Raw genomic sequence first — 24,733 nt, forward strand, 5'->3', positions numbered from 1 at the left:
TATGGTTCACATGGAGGTGCAGTGCCTTGAAATGTAGGGCAAGGTCAAAAATCAAAATTAAGTTGCAAAGAGACACAGTATTGAAAGTCACTGTTCCTTTGATGAGTGAGTATTTTAAGCGGTTTCTTTTGAGTTTGATCGGTAATCCCGCCTCGGTTTTAGTAAATATCAAGTTGAATTAATATCAATGAATAGATCATTTAAGTGTCTTTAAATGATACCCTACATGATATGATTATGGCTCACATGGAGGTGCAGTGCCTTGAAATGCGGGGCAAGGTCAAAATTCAAAATTTGCAAAATGACACAATATTGAAAGTCACTGTTCTTTTCTTCCATGATGATGAGTGAGATTCTCAGCAATTGTTTTCATGCACCTTAATATCAACATTCAAATGGAATCAAACACACCTCTGCACAAGCAAACACACAACAAACAAACATAAACCACAACAAAACATTATGAAATGAAAAAGCAGGGGTTTGATTTGAATGGATTTTCATCTTTATTGACACAGACAAAAACATCATGTTCTGTATTGACCCTTCATGATTACTTATGCTCGTTTTGCAGCTTTTTACTTGAGACCTCATCCAACACTTATTAATTTTGTTCTTTTTTGATGGCATGATCATAACAAGCATGGGATCATTTAAAAGAGAATCAAATGATCTTTTGAAAGATATCAAATATGCATTGTGTAAAATTCGGAGTCGGGATAAATTAATGGCCAAACTCAGATTTCCAAACTTTTTTGCTCGTTTTGCAGCTTTTCAATTCAGACTTTATCCAACACTTTTGAATCCTGCTCTTTTCGTGATGGCGTGATCATAACAAGCATGGTATCATTGTAAAGAAAATTGAATGACCTTTTAAATGATGTCAAATATGCAATGTGTAAATTTTGGAGTTGGGAGAAATTAATGGCCAAACTCAGATTTCAAACTTTTTTTGAGGGGTTTATATGTGGGGAAAATATAGATCACTGGACATTTATCATTCAGCTGGCATGCCTCTGAGCTATTGCAACGCACTCGGAATAAACTCATACGAAACTCGCTGTAACTCGGGGTGCTCGATCTAAAGTCGCGCTAATCTCGTGGGCACCTCCATTTGACTCGTAAAACGATCGCAATGCTCGTATATCGCTCTTGAAAACTCGGAACGCACTCGCGTATACTCAGATGTGGCGAGTTATTACGAGTTATTGTGAGTTTATCTCGAGCTTCTTACGAGTTATTGCGAGTGCTGCGAGTATATAACGAGTTTAGGTGAGTTCAGCACGAGTTACAGCGAGTTAGCAAAATTTTTGAACATGTTCAAAAATTTTGAAACAGCTCACGACTTCAAGGAGAGTTGTCCCGAGCTTGAACGAGCTCCGCCGAGCTCTGCCGAGTTGTCGCGAGTTATCCCGAGTTTCATGGTGAGCTTTATGCGAGTTATCGCGAGTGCCTCATTTTGGCAACTCGCTATAACTCGCCATAACTCGCGATGTTAACTCGCCAAAGTGGAAACCTTGCTTTAAGACGCAGACAAACATCCTAATAATCAGCCTAGTGGACTTTCGGCTTCGTAAACCCTCAGCCTCGTGGACCCACCCGGTGTTGGGACTGAGCTCACAGGTGTTGTTGTTGGCATTATCTTTATAAAACCCACATTCGGTGTTGGATTTTCACTCTCGACATCAACACCCCATCTCAAAGTCTCAAACTAGGGTGTTATTGGCAATATATATATGTAACATAATGAAAGAACTGGGCGTTGTGGCGTGCGCCTGTAATCCAAGCTTTGGGGAAGTTACAAATTGATGCAGAGGTTCGAGGTTCGAGCCCTGGTCACGTCTTTCGGATGGTGACGTTAAAGGTCGGTCCCAGACGTAAATAATCATATCTGATTGATACACGTCTGACAAAACTCAAATACACACACGAACACAGGCAATTTAGAATTTTATGTAAACTTTATTAGCCCGATAGATACACTGAAATATTCAGTTAACAAAGGCATAAAGATAATATGCACTTAAAATATTATTCTCACTTAAATTTTATTCACAATATACACCTATTTACAATAAACTACACCATTTCAAATATTATTCAAAAAATAAATAATGAGGTTCTGCAATAAGAATGAAAAGACACATTAACATGTAAAGGTCAAAGTCTACAAAGGCACACCATATAAAGACGTATTTCCTGAAACATAACAAGAAAGTCCACACCTATATGTAAGTATTTTTTGTAAATCCAGGTGAAGAAGAAATATGTATTATACCTGGCCTTGATATTAAGTAGGTTAACATTATCAAAAATATTCAACATTACCACTGGAAAAATAGTTTGTGAGATTGCTACAAAGCAAGTTCATTATCTATATCCTTATTTTTTTGGCAGAAAAATATTTCATCAAAGACTGGGTTGATATACAAGGTATGGTTGCTCTTTCGAAAGACATAAATCTTGGTCCAGGGACAAAATTGCATGGGGGCTTGGGGCAATTTGTCCTCTGAAATGCTCAAAAGAAACTTCGAAATTCAAAAAGGAGCCCTGAAAAATCCCCTTTCACTGCAGTGTTAAAACTTATCAAATGTTGCAGATTTAGGCAGTAGGTTGTAAAAAGTAACCCCCCGGAAAATTTATATTTTTGCCTGTTATGGTCAGTGAGTAATACAGCACTCACTTTCAAAAAGAAGATTGAAATCAAATTGCGATTGATCTAAAATTAATGTCTCACAAATTTAGAACTACCGTACAATCTGAGAATGGTTTCAATCGACCACTTCTCTTTGTAAAACAGGGCCAAGATCTCTCAGCACAGTGAAATATTGTACAACTGCCCCTGAAGGGAAACTCCCTTGGAAAAGAATCCAACATAAAGAAATCTGGTACACAGCTCACCTCAAGGTGGTGGGGGGGGGGTGGTCTCAAGAGGACCAGTTACCCAGAGGATATTATTCTTCTCATGGACACCCTTACAACCCGCTCCAAAATAAATTTCTGGTTGCAGGGAGGGGTTTGATATCCAAGGCCCTGGGGAGACCCGTATTGGAACATCCTCATCTTATTTTCTGAATGTGATCATCTGGAATGCAGTCTTGAGATTCAGTTGATAGGAAAGTTCTTGGTAGGAAGAGGCCATTCAAGTTCTACATGAGAAAGAATACAAGGGAGAGAAAGAAAGAGAGAAGAGGAGAGAGAAGGAGAGAGTGAAGGAGAGGAGACAGCCAGGAAAACACAAGAGAAAGATGGGGGGATTGAGTGCAAGGGAGAGAGAGTGAAAGAGAGAGGGGGGAATATAAAAAGGGAGAGATGATCAGATTGGGATGTTGAAGAAGAGGAGGGACAAGAGTTTACATTAGAGTAATAGAGGGAGAGAAATGGAAGAAGATCACACAATCAAGATCATGTATTATATACAGAGGCTCAAATAAAAACAGATACACATGAAACATATCTGCAGGTACATTTAAAAAAAATGATCTCAACATGTCTTATAAGAACAAATATGTACACCTTATTCAACTAATCACACTAAGTGCTCTTCAGCAGATGAACAAGATTCTTGATTTCCAAATATTCACCAATTTCTGTGCATGCAATGGTCAATTGGTATTGATTGCCTCTCACTATAACATATCTGAGTAGAGTTATGGAACAATAAAGAATGTTACATGCATGTGTTTATCGGAAGCCCAACTTGTGCAAAGGTGTTAGGACAATTTGGACCATCAGGAACAATTCATATATTTTCTATGTATAATCATTAAAATGACTCAAATAAATGACTCACAATTATAACATTAGTTTAAAATTTGTGTTTTTCACTTTGGTTTTAAAAAGGAAAAGAAAAACTCGTCAAGAATTCAACCAACTTTCTGTGGTTTCTACTTTCATGATCTCCTGCATCAAATACATGAACTGATTGGAGTACATTGAATATATTAAACATATGTGGGAGAGGGTATTTTTATTGCTTTAAAATACTTTTAACAAATACAAACACACTTAGATGGTCATTTTATTGGATTGTAAAAACTTAACATTTATCAAATTACTTTGATGTCTAAATCAAAAGTAAAAAAAAAAAACTGTTAGCAATATGAGACCAAGATAAACTCACCATTATCTAAAACTACATCCATCGGCTTGTCATACTTGTTCAGAAACTCGGCAGGGGTGCAAAGGTCAGGCGTGAAGAGCAGGTAGCCAATCAGATCTGCCGTTGGAAGCAAAGAGCATGAATGTTATCGGTGATGCACTCACATTGAGTTATGTCACCCAGGAGAAGCACTGCTGAGTGCTTTGCTAACAGAACAAACACAACATGATGGATAGACACTCACTCTGTATGCAAAGAGTGTCGCTCAGATACAAAGTACTTGATATCGTGGGTTCTGGCCTCAGGGTATTATTATTTTTTCGCTAAATCACTGCATGGAGCAGTTCATGTTTGTAAAATGAGCTAAAGTGATGTCTCTTTTGCTTGTTCAGACTGCAAGCACATCCTGTATCAACATTCCAATTTTACGATTCATTATCTATCTTTTCCCATAGAGTATGTTGCCTTAATTTATTCTGAATATTATTCTATTCCATCCCTGAAGTTTGGTTAAAAACATATGGCAGAACTATAATTCTTTAATACTTGTTCATTTCCAGCAGGAGTAAATGCATTCCCTTATTTTTTCTCCTAAATATGTTGTCTTGATTTATTCTGAATTCAACTTTATTAATCACTGCAATTTGGTTAAAAAACAAGACTTATAACTATTTTAATAGAAATACTTGTCAATATCCAGCAGATAGACACAATAGATACATTTCCTCTACAGAATTATTAATTTTTTCATGTTATCTGTTATTCTCTGACAGAATTGTTGCAGGTCAAAATATACATGCAGAACTAGCAAATATGTTCATCACCATGTAAGTTTGTGCCCCATAAACGTCAGGAATATTGGTGGGTAATACCATGGTCACATTTGCTCTACGGCGGCCGTACGGCGAGTCGAAAACAGCCGTTTCAACATTTTTTGTACTAACTACGTATAGATGGCTTGAATTAAATTTATAAAACGGCTGTTTTCGACTCGCCGTACGGCCGCCGTAGAGCACATGTGACCAAGGTATAAGCTGTAAGCGAGTTACAAGTGATTTTACCGACTGGTGACCTTTTTGTTGGGTAAATTATGTACACCAAAGTTTCATTGGAGTTGATGTAGCTTGTAAGAAAGGATCACCAGCTGTGCGTAAATTTGCTTGTAACTTACAAACAGCTTTATGAAACATCCACCCCCTCTAAGCGTCTTTCACAGTGACATTCCTACTTTCCTAACGACATGATGAAAACATGCCTGCAGGATTTCTGCAGAAAAGACACAGCTCTGATGTTGTGAGAAAATATTTTACTTTTTGTTCGATAGCACACAGATAGAAAGCAATTTTTGCACAATCCCATTTTGCCACAATCTTCTTTTATCTTTCTTTTTTTAAATTTCTTTTTAATTTATTATTTTAAATAGCATACTATAGATGCTTTATGCATTCCAAAGACTTTTCCTTTTTATTGAAGCTTCCGTTTTGTTAAAAGTCAAGGTAAGTCTCTACCTCTTTACCACAGAGCACAAAGAGTGAGTATTGAAATCAAGAGCTCTGCAAAGTAGAAAGCAAGATAGTCTGGTTGAAATAATCTCATTCATCAAACCAAACAACAATGTAAGACTGACCTTGAGGAATGAGAAGGTCGGGTACTTTCTCATGTAATTGATCCATTACAGTCTTTAACGTGATCTAGAGTAAAAGAAAACAAAGAACAATAAAGGGAATTGTGGATGATTCTTAAGTTGCATGAAACAGTTCATTTATGATTAAAATCTCAATCAATATGTGTGTTCATTATAATTATGTGTACATTCATTGGATGGTAGCTACAAGTAAAAGCGGACTGAAGTATCTTTCACTTAGTAACTATGTGCCTGAATTCATGATGGTGGTTTTAAAACCACGGATTAAAAGCCAATTTTTCATGAAATTTTCATACTAAATTTAGTCATGCACTGAGAAAAATACCATAATGAATGTACACTTTTGTTATACTGTGCAATGGTAATATATGTTGCTATATAGGGGGAATTTCACAAAGAGCAACTCATGTGTAACATACAGTCATGTTTAAATGGTGGTGTACACATGATATTCAATGCTCAATCTTACTGATGTGCAGTAGTGATTTGACCAATGCGTGATGCGTTTTATAACTCATGCAAATGGGAAGTGTGACTTTTAGTCAACCTTTAAAATATTTGTGAACACCCCCCACCCCCCCCCCCCCCCCCCGGTCTGAGTGGACACATTTATTATTCCATCTGTAGAAAGTGGACTCAAACCATGGCAACAAGCATGAATTTAGCATCCCAAGAAAAAATGCATATAAATTATTAAACCTTTCTCAATATGTGTGCTAAATTTAGTAAAATTCAAAACATGAAATTTACACCATTGTTCTAAACCAGGTTAGGAGACTTTGTTTGTGTGTGCGGGAGGGAGGGGGGCTATTTCTTAAATTTTAAGGGTTATTTTTTTTTGTTCAACAAGCGATTACGCTGTAAAAGCATATCTCATAATTCTGCTGTCTATAGATATGTTGCTTTCATAAATGTTCTTAAATATTGTTAGTACAGATCTTGGAGCACCTATAGAAAAGAGTGTCACCCCAAACCATTCCGTTTGAAAAAAAATTAGGGGGGATTTTGGCTGTCATGGGGGCAAAATAACTGATTTCCCTCATGCAAGCTATTCCAAACCATGTTTTTTCCAAATGATTCCACATTCACCTTTCTAAAGTTCATTTAAAAACTTCAATAGAGCAATGAAAACCATGTTTGTACTAACCGAAAGCTTGCTTGAATGAAAATTCTTGCAAACTGCTAACAACTTTATGACTTCTTACAGGCTCAAAACTTTAAGAGTATAGTACATGTATACAGCTACATTAATACACAGTGTTGGTGTATCAGATTCAATTGAGCAAGACATCTGTCTGATAATATCCAGATACTCATGTTCTCAACATTGGGACAAGCCAAGTTTACATGCTAAAGCTAACATCAAGTAACAAATATCATTAATCATAGCATCTTCTGCAAAAGTGGAAATATAAAGTAGATATCAAATTATTAAAGAAATTTTGTACTTAGGACAATACTATTAGATCTTACAGAGTGATGACGTACGTGCACGTAAGAGCTGAGCCCACCACTGCAAACTAGGATTAGTCTAATGATCATACTAAGACTACTGAAATTGAAAAACTGGAGTTCTCATTATCTTCTCAGTAGTCTTGTAAGTTCTTCTTCTTAATTGTGACGTCAAACATCATGATCTTCCCTAGATATGAAACTTTTGTGATGGTCATTACAGGCTATGACAGATGGGTCATTATACAAATGAAGAAAAGCAAAGTGACCATCTAAAGCAGAGTGACATTTCCTTAACAAATTAGCTGCGTTGTTAGGAAGTTGTTTTGAAATGTTTTGGGCATTTTAATGTCGATATCAGTGTCTAAAATTCTAATGGAATGTGCATTACACAACACATCAATCATATACTAGTAGTATAAAATTCAAGCTTGACAGTCAAGAAAATTCAAACAAAATTTACTAAAACAAAGACAAATGAAAAAAAAAACCTTTACTTTTCAGTGTAGGCTAGATCCAACTTATATGTGGCTATTCAAGTATCCAAATATGTTTCACAGATATCTGCATAATTTCTAAAAAAATAATTTTCAATTTGCTATTTGGTTCATTCTTTATTAAAGAGAGCTCAGATCTCACCCCCATTACATCTTTAAATCATCAGTGAATTGTTCATGAGCTATTAACACTCTCAATTTAAATAGTGCAATGTCAGGCATGCAGCAGCAGCAACAGCAAAAATAAATGCAATGTATTGAATGAGAATATGGAATTCTATTTTGACAATATACTGAGATGTGCAGTATTATCTAAACATTCAAGCTACATAAACATGTATTTTAAACACCAGGCGCGGCCCCAGAGTAAAAATTTTACAGAGTGAAAATTTGCAAAAAATATTGACAAGAAAAAAAACATTAATAATCCAAAATGGAACAAAATTTGTTCCCGAAAAATTTGACAATGAAATAAAAAATGTTATTGCTCATTTGACGAACTGATCATCCCGCCCCCTCCCCGGTTTGGATCCACGCCTGAAACACTCTGTATAAAAAAGACATTGACATGTCATGTCTCACATAGAATAGATGAGACTCAAGTTTAATTGAACATTATCATATCATATATAAGTAAATTTATATTTTACAAGAGAGATTTGCTGGTAGACTAGTTCCACATCTAACAAAGATAATAATACTACGCAAATATTATGATTGGCTGTGAAATAAAATAGTGAGATAGCTGGAAATTCCTGCAGGAGTTGCCTCCCCAGAAAATATGACAAGGAGGAAAATATACAAAAGAAAAAAATATATACATCCTGGGTCCTGTTTCAAACAAATGTCACCAATCAGCCAGTTAAAATAATTGAATTCACTATGCAGCGTTGTGGCCCAGTGGATTAGTCTCCAGGCTTGGAAACTAGGGAAAGTGGGTTAAAATCCCAGCCATGATGTAATTTGATCCACATTGTGCTGCACTCAACCCAGGTGAAGCAAATGGGTATTAAACTGGCAGCAATTTATTCCTTGAAATGCCTGTGCGATGTAAAACTGGGGTAATAATATCGAGATCATTTGGAAACACACAGAGATGTTATCCTAGCTGTTTAATATTATTTTTATTTTTAGATGTCACTGAATGACAACTTGTTATTGATAACATTTGTCCAACAGTCCCATTGCATTTGATTGGCACATGATTATACAGCTAATTACATTCAATCATGTTATCAAAGGACAATGTACCTTGAGTAACCTTTCAAAAAGCATGTATGAAAAAAACCCTGTCAATTTTGTGAAATAAAAATAACAAGTTAATGCATGCTTCATGCAGAGAAAGGTGGGGGTTAATTGGCAGATTAAATTGGCAACAATTGCTTGTTAATGGCATCTTCAAAAAGAGAAGAGTTCCATTTTTCCTTCAACTAAAATGTACATGTTGCACAACTTGCAAAGCTATGCTAATGGTGCTATTGGAAAAACAAAACAATGAAGAATGACCCCCCCCAAAAAAAAAAATTAAATGACTGAACCGGCAGTAAAATCTTGGTAATTAGCTGTCTAATTGGAAATTCTTCACAATGAAAAACAAAATCCATCTCTATGTATATGATTTTTTGGGGTGTGTTGCTTCATAAGGGTTACAAGAACCTGTTATACATGCAAGCTACTTAATCCTGAAATATAAAGAGCAAATCTTGTCCTGAAGAAAAGAGTCAGTATTTTTCAAACAATATTTCCACTGATTAGCAAAGAATTTTTATTTATTTAAAGTTTAATTCAAATATCTTCAAAAGCTTTTCGATGTAAAAAATGTGTACCAATAGCAAACTGAAAGATATGTTAAGAAAGGAAAGAACGTTATACTTGTTGGATAATGCATACTATTGCAGTCAAAATGATCATTATAGCTATACATGTATACCATGAAGGTAGACCATAAATGCAGTCATCGAAGGGTCATTAAGCTTCCATTCAGGAAGCCAAACCTATTAATGATCCAATAAAGATCTATACACTGCTAACAAATCTGACATTTTCTTCCAAATGGGCTGATAATGGAAGTTAAAAACACTCTAAAAACCCACTATCCACTTAACCATTGGGTACATTATATTCCAGAAGAAACAGTAATTTTTATTTCTTTACTGATATCCATCAAAATAAAATAATATATTAATGTAAAACACAAGGGATTTTATTCACAACTTTGAGATTATATTTTAAACATACTTGTATCAGCCTAAATATGAAATTTAGCAAAATTTGGTCAACAAATTATGACAATTTGCAGAGCTCTGTGAAAACAACATTTAAAACTGAAGGATATAGAAATCAATGAAGCCTAAATACAGAACTGTGTTCTATTATCAGTGTATGGGGTGTATTGAAATGCAAAAAAAAATGTATGATCAGTTTAACTGCTACCAGATAAAATATGCTTCTTGTTCTGTCCATTTTCAGTGACAAACTATAAATCCCATTCCCATTCATGAAAAAATACTAACCAAATCTAATCTGATCAGCATAATTAAACTAAAATCAAAGCAAACCTGGCTTTTATTAATCATGCATGATCAGATTTGATTTTTTATTTTATCTTATTACATGAATCAGGTCTTGAACTGATCAAATCAATTCAAATTCCCTTAACAAATCAGAGTGAATCAAATCAATCCGATCATCATTCAATACTCAATTTTCTAGATCATATCAAATCGGATAACCATGACAAAACATATTATATCAAATCAATTAATTGCATCAAATCAAATCAGATCAAATAAGAATAAATCAACTGCATCAAAGTAAAAATCAAATCAGGGGCCCATTTGCAGAAAGAGTTGCGTTTATTAAACGCAAGCCAAAAAATCAATTGCAAGTCCCAAATGCGCGCTGTTGATTGGTTGAAAATCAAGTTGTGCATGATTTTTAGAGTTGCGATTGATTGCAACTCATTCTGCAACGGGCCCCTGATCAAATTAGAGAAAATGGATATGAAGAAGACAGCCCATGTCTCCTACAATGATGAAAGGTTATGAAACTCCAGCATTTATCTCTCAGTAATTGATTTGCCCTAATGACGGTAACACGTCCAAGTCATCATCTACACTCATCATCCGCTGTTGGAAGAATTGATTCTTTAAGGTGATAACTCCAATTTCACTGCACTTCTGTGAAAATCATTCCAAATGACATTCACCAAAATATTTAATCACAAAAGCATCAATTTCATGGAAAGGTCATGATTCGTGAGCTAATGATTTTTTTTTTTGCTTTGAGGTATTGCAGAGGCAGCAGAAATTTCCTTCTTATCTGGATGAAAAATACCAGAAGACAATTTAAAATTTTAAAGAAATAAAGATGATTTTGTTAGTGCAACTTTGGAATCTCATGTCTGTGAGAGCTGATACATGGCCATGAAGATACATAGGGTCGATTGGTGTGCCATGTCAGCATACTAAATTGCTCTGTTGGTTGTTGATGTACTTTGTGCCATGTCTGCAAGACTTTATGATGTGTAGGAAAATGCAGTAACACAAACAGTCACATCCAGATTCCAGAACACATTTTGCTAAAATGGACCACACTGTACATGTATTCAAGGGAATGAATTCACTATCCTATTCACCTTTTCCAAAATTCACACCCATTTAAAAAAAAAATCAATTTTGGTCAAAAATGGATTTGGCACCTTTTAAAACCGAGCTCTGGTTACGCTTCCTGGGTACATGCATGCATTTACATGGTTAGGCTCATCAATTTGTTCAGGGAATGACAAGACACTGTAGGCTCATTAGTGCAACACCAGAAGTGGCTTGTAAAACAACTCCCAGGCCAAGGCCCTTCAATTTCCATCTACTTGTTGAATTCGTCAGCTGGAAACACCAGGGACAATCTACTTCAGTCTTATTAACTCTTAAAATCTCAGAGAAAGTACAGTTCTTTCAGTTTAAAGGAATGATTTGTTGAAAGTAGAATATTGGCTTCGGACAGAATGAGATGTGACCTAAATCTATTCTTCTTGTACAGAATCATATGGTTCATGTTTGAAAGTTTTAGACAAAATTGAAGTCCTGTAACCATCCAAAGAAGTGAGAAATAATTGTCTGTCATACACCGTGGTTGCGAGTGCCCAGCGGACAAAGCAGGTGCACAAGCTGGAGCCATATCCACCTGCGACACACACAGATTATGCCTACCAGAAATATTAGTATGGTGGTACTTGATGTGGTCCCAAGTGTCCCATAGGTCCCATATTACTTGAAATCTATCTGATATTAAGTCAAAATCTTCATTCTCTTGTTCTCATTTTTATTTTCTCATTGATTAATCATTATTTGAAATTCTTTCACTCATTTTGGAGCAAAAATGCCTATGACAGAAATTGATAATTTCCATAGTACTATTCTGTATTATAATATTTTAATCTTTAAATGTGTATTTACTTGTGGTATATATTAAATCTAATACAAGTTGATAATTACGATTTCTCCACTAATATGAAATAAACCCATATTAAATTAGCCAGTTACCAATGATTATTATTCATCAATTACGCATCATAATGAACTCAAATTCAATTATTATGGCACATAGAAAAGCGAATGAGCTTTTATGGAGAAAAAATAAATAAATGAAGACTAAGAGAGAAGAGGGAAGAAGAATCTGGAGAAAAAGGAGTGAAAGAGAAATAAGGAGAAGGGGGAAAATTTAATACTTTACACAGTGTAAAAAGAAGAATGTGTGACTTTAATATTCTTCAATATCAATGCATTCCAATTACAACCAGATCTTTTATAACAAGCTTTTATCTATAGATCTTATTCCTTGTATAACATACAATGTACATTACAATTTACATGTACCATTTGCAAGACAATTTTCATGCTGCTTAATGTATGCTAATCTTCATAAAACATGGGATGCATGTTAGAAAGAATTCAGATTATTCATGAAAAACATGGATGGATTTGAAAGTTTAAGGATGAGGATTTATTCTTTCGGCAGCTTTACATAGATGTTCTCTGAATATATCTTGTATTCTTTGTCTGTGTTACTATTCCCTCCCTCCCTCCCTTTCTTTCTTTCTAGGCATTTCCCCCCCTTACATTATAAGTAAACATTGCAATATCATTTTTTTAATCATTACACACATACATGTATGCACAAACACCGTGACCCTCACATACCAAAAGAGAAATCAACCATTAAGCTTCATAAACTTAAAGGAAAATGAAACTTTTGGAACAAGATACATGTAGCTTGCGTGAAAACAGAAAAATCTAAGAAACAGAACAACAAAAATTTGACAAACATGAAAAAGTAATAAGAAAGTTATAAGCATTTAAAGTTAAGATCATTATTGTAATGTAGATCCTCCCATTAGCAATGCAACAATTATGTGTGATATCACATGTGAACAACTTTCCCATTACTTTTGTATATATTTCACTTGAATTGCCTCTTATATCACATCTGTCAGTAGATCATGTATTCTTTCTATAGGAGGGCATGTAATACAGATTTCCAAAGAACACATTATGGATAAAGAGTTTGTATCACCATAAGAGCAAAAAGAGAAATTTTGGGGGTTTTTATAGTCCATCAAAGGGAAAGTTGTTCACATGCGACATATCACACATCTTTGTCGCATTGCCAATGGCATTAGTGATCGTAACATTCAAATGCTCATAACTTTCTCATTATTTGTCCAATTTTTCTCAAACTTTCTTTGATCTTATTCTTTGATTTTTCTGTTTCCACACAAGCTAACTTGTTTCAAGGGTTTCATTCCCCTTTAACTGATATTCAACCATCAAATATACTGAAATGATAGGTATGTATTTTCTCCTGCTCCTCCAACAGAAAATACCAGATATACTACACTATCTTCCCTTTTTCGCCATCTCTCCAAATTTCAGCAATCATTTCAATTTTTTTATTCCTATTTTGAGGGTTGAATTATTAAAACAGAAGGACTTAACCCCTTTTTCTTTTTTTATTGTTCAGGCAAAAAAATTTCAAGACAGGCATCACGTCACTGATCTCATAGCCAAACATTGCAAAAAAAACATTCACCAAATTTTTTATCATTCTTGATCAATATATGTTTGCGGTTTTGAGAGAGTGTACAAACCTTGCAGTGTTTTGCAAAATATTGAATTTGGCTCAAAGTTGCTCCTTAAGTTTGTAGCATGTGGTATAATGAGTTCTCAGAAAATGCTCGGTTGGAGCTTGTTACTGTGTAGCCATCAATGAGGTAAACAACCAAATACACATTGGAATTATTATGTCACTCTTAAATCTTTGTGAAACACTCCCTGTATACAGATGTGTTTAACAACATGTATACAGTATAGAATATCAAGTAATAAGCTATCAAACCTATAATCTGTCAGAACAAAAAAAAATTGCACCCTCATTTATAAGAACCCATGCTATTCTCCACCTATTTGCATATATGTATAAACAAAGGACCCGGCAGTTTTCTAGAAACTCATATGAAGGTATTGAAACTTGCATACTTTAAGAGAGAATAAAGATTTCTTCTTGAAAAAAAGTTGAATCTTACCTTTGGTTGTTTGCTAAGATAGGATCCAAGTTTAAGCATCAAGGCTAGACACTCTGGTGCCTGAAAAAAATTGTAGGTTCATCAGTATATCAAGTCATGTTCAATGAATGAGCAATTTTCTTGATGCATTAAACATGGAACATATCTTCATGATTAGAATGACAGACATTCAGTATTTAAGGCAAATCAACAATTCACGTTTTAAAAAATATAATCAATAATCATTGATAATAGTTGTTAGCAGCGATACCTTTTTATCACGTGCAATTTAGATCACACAGGAAGGCTTCTCAATGCACTTTACATTCAGAAAAATAGCTAATTCTACACTGAAATCGATATCAAACAAATTCTTATCTGAGAATCATCTACAAAGAAGATTAAATAACACAGTGCATTGTATAATAAATATTCCTAAAAAGATATTATCTACAGTTTCAACTGATAATAATTGTAATCAATTATAAAATAAATAGTATTATACTGGTCCCTGTATAGACAGCACTATGGATGTGTTTGGTATCAGGGAATAATTTTCCCGGTATCACATCACAATTTGCTCCACATTTTAAAGCTGATACATAAAACGTCTTTGCAAATTTTGTACATAGGACTATTCAGTTCTTAGTTGAGAGCTTTCTTTCATGACCAAATTGCTTCTTAAATTTGGTAAGCAATGTCATTTCCTGGGTATAAACATTTAAATAGAATAAGATGATGGTAAATCCTGATGAAGTTATTTTTCATTCATTAACCTGTTGGTGACAAGAGATTATTTGGAATTTGTTTAAAAATGAAATTCATATCAGGGTTGGCTTTCCCTTTAAGTATGGCTTAATGTGAAATCCTCCATCAAAGCAAATCAAGAGAGAGACAGAGTCAGAGAGAGAAAGAGAGACAGAGTCAGAGAGAGAGAGAGAGAGAGAGAGAGAGAGAAGTTCCATGGGCTAAAGACAATCATCTACTGATGACAGAAAGCTAGCTGATTCAAATGTTAAAGATTCTGAAGGAATCGACCATGTTGACCTCAAGCATTTGCAACTAGTCCATGAATTTAGAACCAGAGGTCACATTAGTCTTCAGGCACATACCCTGATTGAAACTTTGATCATCAAGTGGGTATTCAATAGCACATACAACACTTGCTGAGCGAGAGGGCCTTCAGTACACATGGCATTATAGGCTGCTCATTCAGACCCTCAACTCAAGTGAAGGGTTTGCAAAGCAGACTAAGGTCAAATTGTGAAATTAAAGAAGCCTCAGTACTTCATCAAAATCAATTTTCTGTGCAAAATTTTAACTGGAATTCCTTTACCAGACTCAGCAGTGAGTGCAAATCAGTGTAAATTTGTACTTGGGAAGGAGTGGTACAGTCCTTATCTGGGTGGTATTTCATAAAGCTATTTGTAGGTAACGCAAGAATTTTAACTCAACTTGAACATGTTCTAGATGCTAAGTCGGCTACATTGGGATAAGAAAGGGTCATTGGTCATGCAAATATATGTAGTATATGTAAAGCAATGCATAGCAAATAGCTCTATGAAACTGCCTCCTGTGGGCTGGAGTTCCTTTCTTGTGGTATACCCCAAGATATTGCTGGTATTGATTCAGTTCCCAAGAAAGGGTCACTAGTTGTCCATAAGGTCATTCATAGCTTATGAATAGCTTTATGAAACACCCGCCTAGATGGGCGAAAATAAAGTGAACATTAAACTAATATCACACAATATACTAACCAGCTTCTCAATAGGCTCTGAGGTTTCGTACTCCTGTAGCCTGGATTCAGGGAGGTTGAGCACCCTAAAGCTCCACTGGGAGAAGAGCCTGGTGGGGACATTGCTAGAGACTACCAGGATCTTACTCTCCTCCACCAAGGTGTTACTCTGTATCAGGTCCCGAAGATCACGGATCAGGGCCATCAGCATCTCGCTTGATGACTGCACAGTGAAAGAAAGAAAATTATCAAGTTTTACCTCTTTCAAATATTTTCAGGAGTCTCAGAGGTGGTGGAACATCAGGTTTGGACAAAGAAAGTGGAGGGGCACCTTTTGTCTGCCAAACACTACATGTAGGTGCCCCTCCACTTTCATTGTATGAGCCTGATGCTCCGCAGCCTCTCAAGAGTCTACAGACCATTTTTTTTTTGCATGTGTGTGTAATCATATTGTAAACTGTTTTATTTTCAAAGTTACTTTACTTTGCTTTAAGTAGTCAATCCTGTTTTTTTCATTGTTTTTATGCCAATTGCATATATGTTTTAGACTTGCTGAAAAGCAGGGGGTTTACCATACTTAAAACAAAAAATCAATCTTCTTTTTCCACTTTTAGAATAAATCTAAACTTTTAACATAGATCACAGCACATGTCATATCAGGGGTGGTCTGTGGATGCAAGATTTCATACATGAGGAGGCAGAAAACTGGACTAATTTCACATGCACTTTGTTTCTCTTTTAACAAAAATGGTTATCATTGGCCACTGTCACAAAAAATTGTTGTCAAGACATCAGACGATGGACCTAGGGACTCCTCTTCTAAGAATTACATTACATTAGCAGATCATCCAAGGGTGAGGCATGATGATCCACCAGTGTGTCATATATACCAACATGAAGGCTCACACAAAACTGAAAATATTTGTACTTTTTAAGGAGACACACCCACCTCTACAAGATGAACAAAGTGATGAGGGTAAACCAACAACATTCCTGTAGCCCCTTCACCCTGGTACTGGTTCTGCCAATTCTTGAACTGTTTCTCATAGTGAGCTGATGGGGGAAAGTACAAGAAAGTAGAATAGAAATTTGCAAAAGAAAACAATAATAGAAAATAATTTCAGTATACATGTAGATTATAAACTGGAACTGGAAACCTTGCAAGTAGAAAATTACATAAAGAGCAACATAAGGGCAACAAATGTCTAGATATAAATATCATTCAATCAAATATACAATTAAACATGGATATTTTAAAAATTTATGAAATACAGCACCAATATATTTAATATCACATTTTGCATCTAAACTGTGAATAAACATTCGGTTTTATGTGTTTTATATTTTCAATAAACCATTCACTGATGATATATCTGATCTTGATTAGAAATATGGTATATTCATTTTAAGAATGCCTTCCCTTAATTACAAAAAGATACCTTCAAAGAATACATGAAAGCTTATCTTGAATTCATGATACAATCAAGAGACAAGATTGTTATCCACTCTTACCTCCTAAAACCCTCTTCTCTGGTAATGAATCAGTCAGTTTTGCTACATAAACCAGTCTGTGAAGAAGGGATTTCTGTTAGGCATAAAAATGGAAAAAAGGTCAATGAAATGAACAGTACATATTACATGAACATAACTGTGGTTGAGATGTTATATCAGATACAGCTTTTATAATCTTCTTTATCACTGCTATGAACAATCATGTACAGTAATTTAAACAAAAATTGAAAGGTACCCCCACCTCCCCCAGGAAGCTGCTGTTAAAAATGTTAGAATGTCAATTATTCAATTTTACATTTGTTATCTAAATGTTATTTAGTTCTTCAAATTTATTTTTAATGTTTTCAGTTATTCCTATTGTGGCATAAACAATGTATTAAATGTCATACATAGATGGGAGGGAGTGAACCTGAGGACTACCAAAATTTTAGAAAGAACATTTTGAGAATGATGAAGTTTAATAGGAAAAAAATATATTAACTCAATCGTTGACTTAAAAATATCTAACACATACAAGTACAATGTTGGCCCTATATCTTAACAAATTAGCTTATGATTTTCTAGTACCTACATAAAGCTTAAATCTACTATGTCTTGAGACTTGTAAGTGTTTCAATTGAAAAAAAAAAATTATGTAATTTTAAAATGAATTGAGAAGCATTACTCGATCAGGGTCAGCTTTGCGAATCTTTCCAAGAATAGAATCAAGAACACTATGTCTTGGTCTCGTCAACACCTCTGTGGGATCAACCCAATAGTACTGGGGCTGGCTAGGCTTTCCACTGTTCTGACTCGTTGCCATGGCAAATGATTATTTTTTGACACAATTCAGTATGATCAGGTCTGATATCTAGTCCTATTATTAATTCCTCATCTGTCCACTTTTCTTCTTTGAATATACAGGCCAATTACCATTGGTTTCTGTCTACTGCTAGTTGGATTTCTGCATGTGAGCCTTTTGAAGTTGGCCTTCAGTTCATAAAATGATTTTTTTTTTAAACACCACCAAACATGCACAATATGAATAAGCAAAGAAATCTTGTTTCAATATTGAGTAAATGACAGTTCCACTGAGCTGAAGAGAATGATGTGAAAGAAAATGGCAATATATCAATCCCCATGAACACTAAGTTGAAAACAATACACAGATCACCAAGTTGAGATTCAATGCCGCAGTGATAGATTGCTTTTCTGTTGAAGATTGTCCTAAGAAGTGAGGGCAATTCTACAGAAGGAAAATAATCAACAACTCAGAGTAGACTTCTCAAACAAGGCAATATTCTGACTAACATCTGAGTAATGTGCAGCAATGGTAGACTACAAGTAGATGATTAATACTGGCTAGCCTTTATTGTATTGAGGCAGTAATCAAAAGAAATCAATCAATTATTCATATTGTACACCCAACCATGAGGGCAGGTGAAATCTACATTAATACAGTTCCAACTGGCAGCTGATTTCATCTAGTTACCATGGCAACGCACAAACAAAACTGTTCAATCCAGGAATTTCCCTCAGAGATGCCAACAATGACAGTGACACCTATCTGTCCCTGTCCTCAATAGTTCTTTAGAGCTCATTATTAAAATGAAATATTGATTATTTGTTTTATTCATGCAGTATTTGAATATACTGATCAATCAATCAAAAGTTTTATCTTTAATAGTGCAAACATTGTTTTGAGAGTTGATATCACATGGGCAAACATGTCACAGGGAATTGTTTATTTTACTCGTCACTTGAGCTAACAATCACTTTCTATCTTTTATTACATTGCATTCATTCATTTCCGTGTTCATTTGTACAACATCAATAAAAGATCATTATCAAAATATTGAACAAAGGCAGCCATTGAATCAGGAGTAAAGAATCTCTCAATATTTTCTCACAGTCTATTTTTTTCTTCTTCTTTCATTTCTAGATCATTCAGGGTGAAGAGCATACAAAAGTCAGCAATATAAAGAATTCCCAAATAAAAATACCCTTGGTCAAAGATACACACATTTAAGCTCTCGAATCTTCTCCTTTTCTTCAATTTAAACATTACATTGCAAGAGGAGTTATACACTTTGCAAAACAGAGGTTACCTACAAAATATATTTTCACTAATCCCCCCCCAAAAAAAAAAAATTATAATAATAATCCCAACAATGTACCTAGATTTTGTACATTAACTTGTTGGAATTATTCTTGTAAAAAAAATCTAAATGTCTTTTAAAAGGAAATATCCTTTTCCTCTGTATGACATTGACATTAGCAATTTTGCATTGGAAAGTGAGGTGCATCACGTAAATCTTGCTTCCACTTTAATTGATTCAGTATTCAGTTTTGTTCATAGTTACATGTAATAATATTAATTTTAATTCCCTACATCTGTGTTTAATGTTGTTATGTTTTCAGGATGTTCAGAAGAAATCTAGGATTTATTGAGTGACAGAGAAGAGTTCTCATCCTTTCCTAAAAAGTCTGATAATGTTGTCACAAAACTCTTTTGAACTTGGATTTTGTCTGGGTATGTTACTGATGGCAATGTTGACAAATTGAAGTCATTGCAGGTTGAGTAGAATCTAACAAATGATTTACTCAATATGATATTCAGAAATATCAAATCAACAAAAAGGAAATTACAATGACTGAATAGCAGATCATAATTCAGAAAGACTGCATTTCTCCTTGTTCAGCACAATAGTCATCATCCATACAGAACATGAAAAATAAATATTTTTTAAAGTACTCTCATAAAGTTTATTTTCCACATCTGTATATAAAATATATGTCAATAACATCATTAAAATAGGAAATCACAAACATCAGAATAAAAAGCATAGTCAAAATAACTATTTAAAATACTCTGACCGCAAAAGAACCACATAAATCATTTTTTAAGAATACAGAAAAAAAATCATATAATTTGGGGTGCAACAAAGGTCAAAGGCCCATCGTGGCTGCTCCCAGATTATGGTTTAACAAGATAAAACAAAACAATCACAAATAGGTACATAAACATGGAACTCGCCCACCCCATCCCCCTCCCCAATAAGCAGGGATTCTAAGTTGTGTGTGTGGACAAAGTCAATCATTTTTAGTTGCACTTAAAAGACGCAACTTGTGAGTTACAAGCTTTCAAGTTGTAAGATACACTGTTCCAACCTTCAGGTCCCGAATATTTAATAGTTGTATATAAAGACAATTCATATATTTATAAAGGGAGAAACATGTATACTAATAAATGACTTAGTTTCATCTGCAAATTAACAGGTAAAATCATAAGACATATCATTGAGAATTTACTTTTAGGCAGGGATTTTTTTGAAATATAGAAACCTTTTTTTTATCTTGCATATTTCTGTAACTTTCAAAATTCTATACTTAGTAAAACAAGAAGAAGTTGTAAGAGGGGATGAGTGTTACTTATAATTCAGATTGTATGCTTTTGAAGTACAATTATTCTATTAGCCATATACAGTATTTAGTACAGTGACCCCAAACAATAAACAGTAAGTATACAGTATAAAAGTATTTTGTATTAATTGTTTGAGACAATAAATAGCCCCAATAAGATTTACACCAATTTACAACAAGTGTCAATGACATGTTCTTTCCAACTTAACTTCATCATCTATGACTAAACCTAAAAATTCAGTTTGATATTACATGTGCCTTTTTGATACATGTACTTGCAGTTTATTATCATCAACAGTCATATTCTTAGGTTTAAAAATCGAGAAAAGTAAGTCTTCTCAAGATTTATCATTAACTTATTGTAAGAGAACCATTCAAATATATTTGATAACTCTGAATCAGGAATTCTTTGGATTTCACTACTGGTACTACATTTTTTACAAGATAATTAGTACCAGCAAAATTATTGAAAACAAATATTTGAAATAGAATGAAAATCATTCATAAAAAATGTACAAAGAAGGGGCCCCAAAATCCAAACCTTGCAGAACACCTAAACATCAAATAAATTTGAATTAAAACTGTCAATATTCGTGTATTGTTTTCTATAACTATTTCAAACATATGCCTGGCCCTTCGAGTCTACAACAACATTGCATTTTTAAAATAAAATTGCATGATTGATGGCCTGATGTACCGTAATCAAAATAATTATAAAAAAATAATTAATCATTACATGTAGATCTAACTCTAAGTCAATTTATTACCATAAACTTATTAGCACTACATGCGATATTTGAGGAAAAGTGAAGTCTATCCCTATATCAAGCCAAGGTTAGTACAGCTGCTACAGGTTGTAGCTGTCACTGTCAGCAGCTCACTTCTTTTCCACACGTACACAACTCACAAGAGGGGTTTAGGGTCTAGGCCCTATCAGGCTACGTAGTAGTAACTTTGTTAGTACTACTGTAGTATGAGTATCAAAATGAAACATGCAATTAAAAAAACATTCATCAGCTCCACGAGTCCAAGTTGAAGTCCAAGTTAAATGTGAGACTTATCTAACAAGTTTATTAGTCCAAGATTGGGCCCTGGGGTCACTAGTCTCATGGTGGTGTGACCTTAATTCGCGTGTTACCTAATTTTGCACACAGTTGAATATATCTTTATCTAATTAATATCTTGAAAAACTGATATCACCAACAGAACAAGCGACCCAAAATTACTCAGTACGGTAATTTTCTTGAAGGTCTCAAATTGTAAAAATTTAAGCAAAACATCTGTGAATTTTGAAATCGCGATACAAACAAAACTCTAGAGTAGACCCTACTTTATAATTCCGTCAAGCGAATTTGACTTTGTGATCTTGCCTCCCATCTGGTATTTATGATTAATTTTGTGTGAACTGTGAGAAATTTTTGATTGAAAATCAACTTCATGATAATTTTTAAAATGTGCGCAAATTATGGTCACCCCCACTCACACTAGTACGAGGTTAGTGGGTCACCCCATCATACTTAGTCTTAGATTACATGTATACCCAGTTGTTGTGTGTCCGGACGATCAATTTTTTAGAAAGTCATTTGGAAAAAATTACAAGCGAAGTTTCATCAATTTTTAGTACAAAATGTTAGGAAATATTATAAAGAACAAAATAGAAGATGATTACAAGTATTGAATTCATATTTTTAGTGCAATCCAAAGACAAAAAAGAAGGCTTCAATTTTCAAAAAGATAGTGTCCGGACACCCTACCCCCCATCCTAGAATAAAGAAATGCAAAAGGCGAAAAGCCAAAGTCCAAACTTATTTAATTTATCTGAAACTGTGATAGCTCTCTCTCTCTCTTAGCTGATCCCTCCACCATTTGGAGATTCCTAGGGTCCAAGCTGTACGACTTTCAAAGTGAGTCCCATCCCTTTATTTTGACCTGATGCGGACTCTCCCATCCATTCCATTTCATTCATTTCATTTCAGCTGTTTACCGATCACGCCGATGCACTCCACACACCCCAACCCCCAAGTTGACCCATTTGAGTGGCATTTCTTCCCCGGAACTCCGGCGAAGTGAAATGGGAACGGGACCCACTTGAACTATTTGCGACGGTCTTCAGTAGTCGATATTTGAAAAGCGTAGACAAACTTTTCAACAGAGATATCACAATTTCATGCCTTTTGTATATCCTCACCTTATTAAGGGCACGATTTCTCTCCTCTATGACCTCGAGGAGATTTAATCTGGTGTTTTCGTACATAGATTCGGCTCGATCACCTGCCATTTTCGCTTGTCGTTGTCAAAGCAACTTTACTATCTTTCAACTCTAGCTGGCGCTAAACCCGATTTATTACGGATTTCATTGAATTTGTGAAGTTTTGAAAGAAATATTGAATATAAATTGTAAAAGTGTGTTTGAAAAGACCAAAAAAATTTCGAAGCAGCCGTTCAGTAAGTAAATCATAATCAATGATACTGATCAGTGAATATAACTAATGGTTTAATATGGACGACTTTTCCATTGTCATAATTAGATATTTGTGGTTTCCTAGACCCTACTGTATCATCTTGTTTTTTGTCTTCAAGAAGGACAATGTCCTATGAATTAACTCCCCGATTAACTCATCTAAAATAAATGACATTTCATTCATCTCGTATATCACACTAACATCACCATATGCGGTCAATTTGAAATTCCCGGTAGCGATTACTTTTTACAAAGTTTAAAAGATAAATAACTCTTGTCCGACTGCTCAAACTTGCATCTGTTTGTCTCAGTCATCTTTCCTTCCTTTCAAACAACTGAAGAGTTATGATACCCATTTTACTATGCACCGTGTGCATTAACCTACCCTATACCCGTGACGGGAGATTTATGGTAGATAAGCGTATATGAGACAAGCAAAAGTTCTGCAATAATCCGATAGTATAATTTACTATTAGGTATTATTGTTATCTATCATAATTATGATATAGGATGACATCCATAATCTAGAACTTGGCTCCCTGATTGTGTTTAAATTTGGGATGGTTTTCACTTTTTTTTTAAACATAAAATGGGTAGGCCTACATTTGCTTAATTACTTCGACCCTTTGGCATCTTTATTTATTTATTTAATTGTTTATTTATTAATTCATTTATTTGATTGTTTATTAATTTATTTATGTATCTATGTTTTTTTATTTATTTAACTATACACGTTTTTATTCATTCTATCTATCTATCTTTCTATTTATCATTTACTTCTTTATGAATCTATTATTTATTTGCTAAATCAACCCTATTTTCGAAATTTATCAACTTTTAGACGAAGATCAAGAAAACACAACCACTATCGAATACAAGCAAGCCTGAAATTTTTAGCACTATGCTAGTTTCATTTTTTTCTATTTATTCAAGTCAGCATTTTCCTGGGGTGGACTTGACCTTTAATGTTTGTTTGATTTTTTTTTTTTTTCAAATCGCGTACACTCTTGAGATAATCATTTTGAAATCATATAGGCAGGGGCCCTTAGAATTTACGTTTTTTCCTACTTTTTTTTAATTTTGTGTGTGTTTTTTTTTCATATTCTAATTGTTCTTTTCTAATAAACCATATCATTTCTTATATTTCCTTTTCTTTGATTTGCTCTGCACACCTACTATAGGCCTAATGTCGGCCTATATACTTCTTCTCTTTCTTTCTAAGTTTTTTATCATAAGATGATTTATTTCTTGAGTTATCTCAATCTCTCCATTTCCTTTTCACTTTTCTCCTTATCTTGTATTTTCCATTCTTTCATTATGTTTTCTTTCATTATTTTCATTCATTTATATTTATCAGTATTACATTTT

General features: G+C 34.4%; 1 protein-coding gene across 1 annotated transcript; it reads right to left on the reverse strand.

The window, feature by feature from the left end:
- Positions 1–1,942: 1,942 nt before the first annotated feature.
- On the reverse strand, positions 1,943–23,226 carry LOC129269447 (testis-expressed protein 47-like). The gene is made up of 8 exons (XM_054906949.2): positions 23,093–23,226; positions 17,503–17,575; positions 16,940–17,043; positions 16,013–16,213; positions 14,277–14,336; positions 5,730–5,793; positions 4,124–4,219; positions 1,943–3,149 (listed from the first exon to the last, which is right to left on the reverse strand). Exons 1-8 carry the CDS (start codon positions 23,180–23,182, stop codon positions 3,106–3,108), a joined length of 732 nt encoding a protein of 243 aa, XP_054762924.2. The 5' UTR covers positions 23,183–23,226; the 3' UTR covers positions 1,943–3,105.
- Positions 23,227–24,733: the final 1,507 nt, after the last annotated feature.

The sequence above is a fragment of the Lytechinus pictus genome, chromosome 10, assembly GCF_037042905.1.
Source record: "Lytechinus pictus isolate F3 Inbred chromosome 10, Lp3.0, whole genome shotgun sequence".
NCBI lineage: Eukaryota > Metazoa > Echinodermata > Echinoidea > Temnopleuroida > Toxopneustidae > Lytechinus > Lytechinus pictus.

Bases quoted from the DNA above. Each gene is read 5' to 3' on its own strand.
- LOC129269447 (XM_054906949.2), bottom strand. From the start codon at position 23,182: ATGGCAGGTGATCGAGCCGAATCTATGTACGAAAACACCAGATTAAAT. The intron at 14,337-16,012 runs GTTAGTATATTG...AATTTTTTTCAG, and splicing joins CAGAGCCTATTGAGAAGCTG to GCACCAGAGTGTCTAGCCTT. The intron at 3,150-4,123 runs GTGAGTTTATCT...TTTCTCATGTAG, and splicing joins GGATGTAGTTTTAGATAATG to AACTTGAATGGCCTCTTCCT.